The sequence below is a fragment of the Lipotes vexillifer genome, unplaced genomic scaffold, assembly GCF_000442215.2.
Source record: "Lipotes vexillifer unplaced genomic scaffold, Lipotes_vexillifer_v1.1 scaffold784, whole genome shotgun sequence".
Taxonomy (NCBI): Eukaryota; Metazoa; Chordata; class Mammalia; order Artiodactyla; family Lipotidae; genus Lipotes; species Lipotes vexillifer.
In genome coordinates, this window is record NW_006774772.1 from 905,592 (window position 1) to 916,325 (window position 10,734).

General features: G+C 36.6%; 1 protein-coding gene across 1 annotated transcript in view; it reads right to left on the reverse strand.

Moving 5' to 3' along the window:
• The window catches only part of IL1RAPL1 (interleukin 1 receptor accessory protein like 1), a 671,741-nt gene extending 661,211 nt beyond the window's left edge, over positions 1-10,530 (reverse strand). Inside the window, exon 1 of the mRNA XM_007449480.1 lies at positions 10,254-10,530. Within this exon, the coding sequence (XP_007449542.1) occupies positions 10,254-10,393 (140 nt within the window). The 5' untranslated portion in view covers positions 10,394-10,530. The remainder of the gene's footprint in view (positions 1-10,253) is intronic.
• Between the last annotated feature and the right edge of the window lie 204 nt (positions 10,531-10,734).

A 10,734-nucleotide genomic window follows, 5' to 3' on the forward strand; every position in this document is an offset into this window, starting at 1 on the left:
GTTTCTACTTTTGGCTTACCTATTTGCAGTTTGCAAGGCATTTTCTAGATCAGAGGTCAGCAAACTTTAGCCTGCAGGCCAAATCCATCCACCACCTGTTTTTGCAAATAAAGTTTTATTGGAGCACAGCCACACTCATTCCTTTATGTATCGTCTGTGCCTCTGTCCTGCTACAACAGCAGAGTTGAGTATTTGCAATAGAGACTATATTGTCTGCAAATTCAGTAATGTTTGTGAAATATGATAAATGTACATGTTACAGCCATGACTGAAAAGGGCTCATAATAATTCATTTTACCTAAAATAGAAAAAAAAGGATACGTAAGAACTCAGCATTTACCTTTATATGCCTAATTATTTTACAAATGTATATTTCAGCAGCCAACCTATTCCATATTAGTTTGATACTTTTTGGAGAAAATTTATTAGTCTCTGTCTTCCCTGAACCTGCCACCATTGATTTCAAAGAATTTTCAAAGCTTTCTTTCTTATAAGACTTGGAAAGGTAAGAGAAAGCTTTTCTCAATCCAGTGATCTAAGAAACTATCCCATCATCACTTGAGCAGAATTTATTTCATCTTCTTAGTATTTAGGAAAAATATGGCTGTTATGTTGCAGACATGTATTTTCAGGATGATTAAAAAAAATCAGTAGATTGAATAGCCAATTCACACAGCTCTAGGCTTTTACTTCCAACCATTGGGTTTGTTGCTTCTGAAAAGAAAGCACTCAGAAAGACAACAATCTGGCTAATTATTGCCCTGTTCAAAAATAGTTCAATCCTTTAGAAAACACCTTCAAGTCTCAGATACAGAAAGAAGGGTAAACTTTAGTATCTGTCCTAGGTTGATTTACCACCTCAGCATGATCTCCAAGAATTATCAGAATTATGAAACTGGAAATTCTCTTTGAGGCCTATTATGGCAAGAGACACATGTTCCCACCAAAAGATTATAGAAAGAGTAACTGATATGCAGTTCTATAATTTCAATTTACAATCCATATAAGACACTGCATCCAGACTTGAAACCTTAAAGACTTTCAATTGTATTTCAATGGATTTTTTAAAGGACTACCTTATGTCGGCTTAATTGTATTTTTTATAGCCTATACGTTACAGCTGATATTCTCAAGGATATACTGTGGTTTCAGTTAAGAGAGGTAGTTTAACAATTAAGAGACCAAGACTGTGAAACTACATTAGGTCCTTGAAACACATATGCATATGATCATTAAGATTTCTGGGTAAGATATAAAACATTTATATGGGCTTTGATTGTCCTGAACGAAGGGAGACTCCTTGGGACATAAATGTTTAAGACTTTCTAAAATGATGCTGAGATTATTTATCCTTTGATCTAAGAATGACTTGATTTTTAAGCAATAATCACATAAAACAATAATAAATATTAAAATTATCATCTATCATACAGATTAAAATGAATGAAAACTTATCTCTACTACACCTATAGCTGTTACCTGTTGGTCTTTTAGGCCTAACATATTATTACTGTTTACTTCCACCTGGTGACAGTGAGGGTATATTACAGGGAGAGAACAAAACTGTGTTTTGGAATACCAAAGGTCATGATGGAGGATAAGCAGTTCATAACTGGTGTTAATTTCAGATAAGAGCCGTCATAAGAAATGGAATTATTTTTTTTCATGGAAAATGATAGGAATCAGAAAATGGTATAATTTTGGCTATGGCAATGTTTTCCACAAGGCATTCTAAGAACATTAACCCCAATCACTATTTTATTCAGTAACTATTTTGTGAGTGCATTCTCACTAACAACACTATCTCACACTGACTCTGAGGGGAAATCACATCAGTGATAATACGTTTGGGATGCAACACATACTCTATCATCCAGAGAAGGTTGCTTAAAAGGTCTTGGAGGAAAACCCTGAGATACTTAGTTCTGAAGGTATGTAAGGCCCACACTAAGACTAGCTGAGCCAAGGGGAGTCTAAGAATCTGGTGCACTGTCTTCCAGAACCCTGACTCAAAAGTAGAGAGACAGCAGTCTTAAATATACTTGTGGGTGTGGCCTCTGCTTAATGGAATAGATTACAATTTAATACATAAAAGGCTCACAAGCATTTTAAGAAATCGTTCTAGTTTGTTGATAAAGTTCCAATTAAAAAGAGGCCTCTGGGCCCTTAACTTGCCATGGAAAAGAAGAGGATGGACCCAAAAGCCACAGAGGACCACTCCCAGTAAGCAGAGCTGGGCCCTAATCAAAAAACTGCTGACGAGTGCCCAGCTGGGTTTTAGAATTGCTACGGTTCAGTGACTGCTCTGTATCTCTCACACATTTTGGATAGGATTATTTAGCTTAGTTATTTTATTCCTGTCTGACCAGAGAATGTTGGGTGTGTAAGGGTTAGATAACAAGTCTTTCTAGCTCACAGACCTTTGGATCAAGAGGAGCCACTCCTGAGCGGTTGTACTCAAGGAACTAAGCATGAAGAACCTCATTCACACATAGGCAATGAAATCCTGGACTTGTAGCCTTATCTTGATGTCACAATAAGACTTTGGGGGTCTTAGGAGTGGGGTGAGTGTACTTTGCATGTGTAAGGGCAGGGATTACTAGGGGCCAAAGGGCAGACTCTGTTGTACTCTTATTTTGGTGATCCCACCAAAAAAATCCATCTTGTGGAATTCAAGCTCTTGTGAAGTCTCCTCCCATATTAGCTCTAGACTCTAATGGCTAATGGGCTACTAGTAAGCATGATGCAAACAGATGCTTGATAAGTCTTCATACATTCTGAGTTGCCATATAAAATGTCTGGCCATCCTGCTGGAGAGCCAGTTGGAAAGACCACGTGGAGAAAAGAAGACCCTGAGAATTCATGGAGAGAAAGAGGCTCAGCCAATCCTGTATCCTAGTTGATTCCAGCCTCAAGTGACTATGGGCAAAATCAGCAGAAGAACAACCAAGTTGAGTCCGGGCCACATTGCAGAATCATGTGTAAATAAAATGGTTGTTGTTTTAAGCCACTTAGTTTGGAGGTGTTTCCCCCCATAATAGATAGCTGAAACAATTGTCTTTGGAGCAGTTTGATAAAAGTAGAAAAATGATAAACACATACTAGATCCACTTCAAGAAATAGCTCTATATTCTTCAGATAGGCAGTGAAAAATGGAATTTCAGATGAAGGAACAAAGAGTAAAAGAGTAAGGAAAATTCATACTGTAATCTGCAAACAGCAGACAGGATGGTGAGAACACAGCACAAAGTGCCTACGGAGACAAACACCCGAGATGAGTCTAGAATGAAAGGTTGAAGCTGGGTTGTAAAGAGACGGGTACACCAAGCAGTCTTCAGACTTCATACTGGGTGATAGGGCCCATTAAAGACTTTTAGGTAGAGAAATGAAATAATATCTCTGTTGTGGACATATAATTGTACAACAGTGTGGAACAGTAACTAAAATAGGAAAAATCTGGAGGCAGAGAAACCACTTAAGAGGACATTGCAGTCACTTGGAGAGTAGAGATTAGTATGAACAACAAAGAATGAATTCAGAAGACATTTCTAAGGGTACATTGGACAGGTCTTAGTAGTAACTGCAATTCAGGCAAGCTAAAGAAGGTTAAGGAAACAATGATAAGTGATCATTTTCTAGCTAGTGTTACTGGAATGATAGTGATTCTATTTATCAGAAAAAGAAAGGAAACATCTGAGGAGGAGATAGCTTTGTTGAGGTAAGTATCAAAATAGATTTTGGTACATGTTGAAGTCAATGTGTCTTTTAGACAAATAGGAAGAGGGGACTATTAGGAAAGTGAAAATATATTTCCGGTGCTTGTGAAAATGTTTGGCTTTAGTTTCTGAGTCATTAATAAGTATCTATTAAGTGAAGCTACTGGAATAAATAAGAAGGATCGGGGAGCAGTGGCTCACAAGCTGACTGTACAACAGAATCATCTGATAACTGGATTGAACAGATCTGAGGTGGTACACAGGCATCAATAGTTTTTAAAACCTCCCCAGTTAATTCAAATATGCAGCCAAAGTTGAGAGCAACCGATGTAGAAGAATAAAGGGAGAGAGTTGAAAACAAAATTCTGGTAAACACTAGCATTTAAGGAAAATTCAAAGAAAAGGTGTTCCAAGGAAGCTTACTAAGTTATATGTCAGAGAGCTAACAGTAGACATGATAAAGGTCAGTGTTAAAACCAAGAGAGACCCAAAGGATCTGGCAATTCGAATTTCTTTGGCCCTTTCACGTAAAATTTTAATAGAGTAGCAATGAAGTCAAACAGTCTTTCATCATCTCCACTCTACTCTTAAACGCTTCCAATCAGTTTTTATTTTGGTTATTGTATTTTTCAGTTGCTTAATTTCCATCTGTTTCTTTTTATAACCTATTTTTATTTGCTGAGATTTTCCATTTTTTTCATCAGTTTTCAGAGATTTTGTAGTTACTTGCTGAAGTATTTTTTATTATGATCACTGTTTTAAAATCCTTGTCAGATTCATCTCATTGTTGGTATCTTTTCTCATTAATGTTGTAATTTTCCTAACTCACGGTCAGGTCAGTGAGAATTTTTTTTTTTTTTTTTACTCTATCCTGAACAGTTTAGTTATTATGGGGATGTGGATCCTATTTCATCATTTTTTCCTTTTTTTTAATAAAGGCAATCCTCCTGTTGAAATGTAACATGTGGGCCAAGTGGATATGTACGTTCAGCTTCCTCCTCAGCCATGCTGACATCTTCCTGCCTTGTTGCCTCCAGCTCACTTCCTACTGGGCTCCACTGACACCAGAGGAGGGAAGGTCGAAAACTGGATGCCAACTAGCCCTACCTCGCACCACCTCGTCCTGCCTTTTTGATGATAGAAGCTTTGCCCCTCACTGATACCAGAGAAGTGGGGTGAAGACTAGCAGTGACTAGCCCTGCCTCACAGTGCCTCGTAGATTCCCACTGCTGCCAGCTGGGGGTGGAGACTCAGGTCATCACTAGATTCCACTGACACTTCTCTTGCAGAAGAATATAATTCCTGCCTAGTTCCTCTGGGTGAAAGATGGAAGATCAGGACCCCACTCATGTGTGCTGACTCTACCACAGCATGGGGATCATATTATTGCTGCCTGCTTCCACCAGGCAGGGGATGGAAGATTAGCTCCCTGCCAACATCATCTGGTGGGACAAGTGGAGCAGTGTGGTCATCTCATTCCTCAAGTCCTGAGGTTGCTAGACAATCCTTCATTCCACCTTTCACAACACTTGCTTTGCTTGTTGGCTGTGTTCTATCCAGCCTTTTCAGTTGTTAGGGGAGAACTGGGAGGAAGGCAGCTACTCCATCTTGGCAGAACCCCATTCTGTTTTAAACTGTGGCCACGGTATCTGTAACAATTTATTGCACACTTATTTTCTCTGATGCAAATGATTTGAAGGTTAAAAAAAATGTTTTTTAGAAGTCTTTGTAATTCTAGCATTAGCATATTACCTAGCGATCAGTAGTTATTTCTGAAATGCATGACTGAGTAAATGGATTTAACTGAGTACCTTCTGATAGATGCTTAAAATGTACTTTCAATGAGAAAGAACTTTTTAGTCTCTAAAGAGAAAATCAAGACTTGAACAAAGGAACTAGACACTAGATAAATTACATTCTATATATGTAATTTGAAAAAGTATACTTTTAGAAAGAACTTAACACACAAAAATCAAGCATACTTCTAACAATGCTAACAATGTACATGTTGAAAATGAAATTCAAAAGGCACTATGATTTATAAACACACCAAAGAAAATGAAATAATTCTGTATAAATTCCACAAAATGTGTACAGAATTGTATGCTGAAAAATACAAAATGCTGATGAAGAAATCAAAAAAAGAAATCCTAAGTAAGTGGAGAGGCCTACTGCATTCACAGATTAGGAGTTTCAACATAGTAAAGACAATAATTTTCCTCAAATTGAGCTATACAGATTTAATGCAATGCTTACCAATATTCCAGTATAGTTTCTTGTACACATAGATAAGCTTATGCTAAAATTTATATGGAGAGGAACAGGCCCTACAACAGCTAAAAGGATCTTGAAAAAGAAGGATAAAGTGGGAGGACTCACTGTACTTGATATTTAGTCCTACTATAGAGCTATAGCTACACTAACCATGACAGAGTGGTACTGGCCAAGGGACAGACACATAGATCAAAGGTACAGAATACTGAATCCAGAAATAAACCCAAGCAAACATGCCCAACAGATCTTGAATAAACATGCAAAAGCAATTCTGTGGAGGAAGCTAAACTTTTTAAACAAGTGGCACTGGAGCAACTGAACATCTATCGAAAAAGCTAAACCTTGACCAAAATAAACCTTATACCTTATATAAATATTAATTCAAAGTGGATCAGAGACAAATATAAAATGTAAAGCAATAAAACTTTTGGCAAAAAATCAATAATTTTAAAAACAAGAGAAAATTTTCAGGATCTAGGACTAGGCAAAGAGTTCTTATATTTCTGTACCAAAAACACAATCCGTAAATTGAAAAAAAATAATGAATTGAACCTCATCAAAATTAAAAACTTTTGCTCTTCAAAAAAGTCTGTTAAGAGGATGAAAAGACAAACTACAGATTGGCAGAAAATATTTGCAAACCACATATCCAAGAAAGGATTAGTGCCTAGAACATACAAAGAATCCTCAAAACTCAACAGTAAGAACACAAATAATCCAGTTACAAAATGGGCAAAAGACATAAAGAGACATTTCACTGACAAGTATAAAGATGGCCAATCAGCACACGAAAATCCATCATTAGCCATTAGGGAAATGCAAATTAAAACCATGAGATATCATGATACACTGATGGGTACAATGAAAAATAGTGACAATACTAAATGCTGCAAGCATGTGGAGAAACTGGGTCACTCACATATTGCTGGTGGGAATGTAAAATGGTACAGATACTTTGGAAAGTAGGTGGGCAGTTTCTTATATGATTAAACATGCAACTGTCATACAAGTCAAATTCACTCTAGGGCATTTATCCCAGAGAAATGAAAACTTATGTTCACTAAAAATGTACATGAATGTTCATAGAATATTTATTTTCAATAGCACAAAATGGAAACAATCCAGATGTCCTTCAATAAGGGAATGAACACTGTGGCAACGTCCATACCATGTAACACTACTTAACAATAAACAAGAATGAAAAACCCGATTCCAACATTTTTTTTGGTCTTTTTTGTCTTTTTTTTTTTGGCCGCACCGCACAGCATGTGAAACTTCCCTAACCAGACATCAAACCCATACCCCCTGCAGTGGAAGCACAGTCTTAACTGCTGGACCACCAGGGTAGTCCCTCCAACATTCCTGAATTGCAAAAAATAGATATGGAGAACAGATTAGTGGTTGCTGGGGGTTTGGGATTGGGGTGGGGAGGTGGATATGGACAACAGAAGGGATCCTTGAGGTGATGGCATTGTTCTGTATCTTGAATGTATCATTGTCAGTATGCTGATTATGATTTTGTACTATAGTTTTATAAAATGTTACCAGTGAGAGAAACTGTCTAAAGGATTCATGGGATCTCTCTATATTATTTCTTGCACATTAATATGAATCTACAAAATAAACTTTTAGCCAAAAAATAGTGTGCCAAACAACTTGGTATGTTACAATTTAGGGGACATTAAATTACTTACACAAGCACCAGCTAGCTATGCATATGAAACTGCTAATAGGGCATAACTCGGAAGAGGAGGATTAAAAAACTGGGAGTCAAGAGGAAAGGAAAATTTCATTTTTTTAAAAGTAAACTTATTCTTTTAACTGGCAATAAAGGAAAAGAAAGTAGTTACACAGCTCTCCTTCATTCACTTTTTCATGTAAAAATAAAATAAACATTCAAGAAGGAGAAAATTGAGTAAAAAGCCAGGTACCATGGAACAAAGAATTATGTGGTATTATTCTATCCAAAATAGCTACTTATAGATGGGAGTAGGAAAGCTCTTGTTCATTACACTGAGAGTAATCTTAGCCGTTTCCGTTATTTACACCATTGACTTGTACATATTTAGGTGTAAACACTGTACATGAAAACGCTTGTTAAAACTTTTCATTGATAACCCAAAACACTTATCAGAAAGACTAGAACCTTTGAGTAGCAGCTAACATTTTCAAACTTCTAAAACTCTTCGTAAGTGGATTATTTAAAAACGAATGGTGACAGTTTTGTGGTCTGATAGCTAACAACATGCCAAAATGTCAGTGACTCAACTAACAGCCCTGGGCTCCCTTCACGTCATCAGCACCAAGGCATGCTATTTAAACTGCTGTTTATAATGATTTTGAGTACCGCTTTCCAAATTGGAACAGGAAGCCAGATCAACACTAGCTTCAAATCAATTGGAACACTCGAATTCCAATGACAGAAGCATCTTTTCCTGCAGTTTATCGCTTTCTCTAGAATACTACTTGACACATATAAAACTTTAAGGTGTTTGTCTTTTAGTTTCACCTTCCATTAAAATATAGACACACGAACATATGGCAAATGTCACTATTCTTGAAATTTTGTGACCTTCATTCATTACTGCAACCATAAATTCAGAGACATTTTAACGCAATTTCTCAGAGCATTGGATCACTGTGTATATTTAAACACATCAAAGAATTGCAACTTCAGTGCTTCAGAAATTCAGATTACTAACATAAACACAACCTTATTTTCCCATCAACAATAAATAATGAAATTAAGTGTTAGACTATGGACATTCAGCTCAATTCTAATCTCAGATAAATGAGGACATACATTTGCCTATCTTGAAGAATCACCTCCTACACATGCATCAACAATCAGAAATAATGTTTTTAAAAGAAATGCAGCAGATATGAAATTAAATCTAATAACTATTTGTCAAGTAAGAATAGCCAGTTCAAACGGTACTCTCTAACTATATTAGTATGGCAATTATTTATCAATGCACCTACAAAAACTTTACTTCTATTAAGAGTTATGTTTAAACATAAAAGGGATGGGTTCCCTTTTTTAAGGGAAAGAACAAGAGTTGGCAAAGGAATAGTGCATCTGTTCTTTTATAATTCATTCCACATCTTTCCCAAGCAGAACTTTATTTGCATTCATTTGTATTTTCCAAAATGAGCTCTGATTTATATGTTGTCAGCGTTAAAAAGATAAAGTTATGTTTAACTTTCATCTGGCTCTGACCTATTTTAACATCCTAACACACTTGTAGCCATAACCCTCCATAAATGTTATTCTTATAGGTTGATGATGAGCAGGAGACACAAACCTTATAATAGAGGAGTAATAGCTGCTAATGAGAATTTCAGAAGTGGAAGTCGAATTCTGATTTGAAAAAGACACTAGGTGATTCTGAGACTTTCTCCAAATTGAGAATCAACTGCTTTAGATTTGGCTTTATATATAAGTCGAAATAGGGACACAAAGAAATAGATTTAAACACACCCTCTATATGCCTATACCCTGCTTTGCCAATGTTCTTATAGTCTAATGACATCCATAGTCATTCACAGTCCATGAAGGGCTAAATGCTTAAACTGAGACTTTTAACTGCTAATGTGATACATGGATGTTGTCTTAACGCATTATCATTAAGCAAAGTACATATATCTCTTCCAAAAGCAGACGAAGATATGTAGATGTGTGACAGGCTTTGTTATTAACTTTTGCATTGGCCCTGAGGGACCCAAAATATTTTTGTATTGACTCAGCATTTTTAGTCAATAAAGTGATCTGGAACATAGCCTTCGCATTCCCTAACATGGCAAGGCTGCTTTCCTCTTCCTGTGCACATGCACGTTACCTAAATCATCTTTGCAGATGTGTTTGAACCAGAGGTATCTGTGCTCTATCTGTCTGTGAAGGGCAATAACAAAATGTTACAACCCATTTAGCAATAAACTATGCATCCTTTCTGCAAGTCTTTGCTTACATTTTATTTGCAACATTTCACCTCCTCTATAAATTTTATTTCATAGTCTTTAGTAATTTCTGGCAACATAAGTAGATACCCAGATGGTATCTCTTTTCTCCATAAGCCAGAGATAATGTCCCAATATAAATTCCAATGCCATCTTTTTATGATTTAGATTCTAAATTTTAGAAAGCAGCAACACACACAAATATTGAGACCATACCTTGAGGTGAAAGAGATAGCAGCAAAACTTAGGTATAAGAAAGCAACATGTGATATAATTGATTCAACAGTAACAAAATTAAGAGGATACCTGATGACACAGGCGTAAAGACCACTGTCCTGCAGCAATGTTGGCCGGAACCAAATGGAGTCCTCTTCCTTGCTCATTCTACTTCCATCAAAGGCTATTGGCTCTTCAAAGTCTCCGGGGCCAGAGCTTTTGTACCACATCAAACTGAGGCCAGCACTTTGGGCTAGGGAGTAATTGGCTCTGATATAACCATAAAAGAGTGCACATTTGATTCGAACAGGCTCTCCCACCAAAACTTGGTATTTCTTGATATCGACAGACCAATCTGTGCATCCATCAGCTGTAGTTTAAAAAGACAGAGAAAGAGAGAAAGAAAAAACATTAGAGGAAAATGGAAGCAATTAGTTCATTCATTCATTTATTCATTCAACAATATTTATTGAGCATCTATACTGGACAAGATTCTTCTCTAGGCACAGACTATGCAGCAATGGATAAAACTCAGAAGGGCACTGAAAAGTAATTTATCCTACTAACAAAC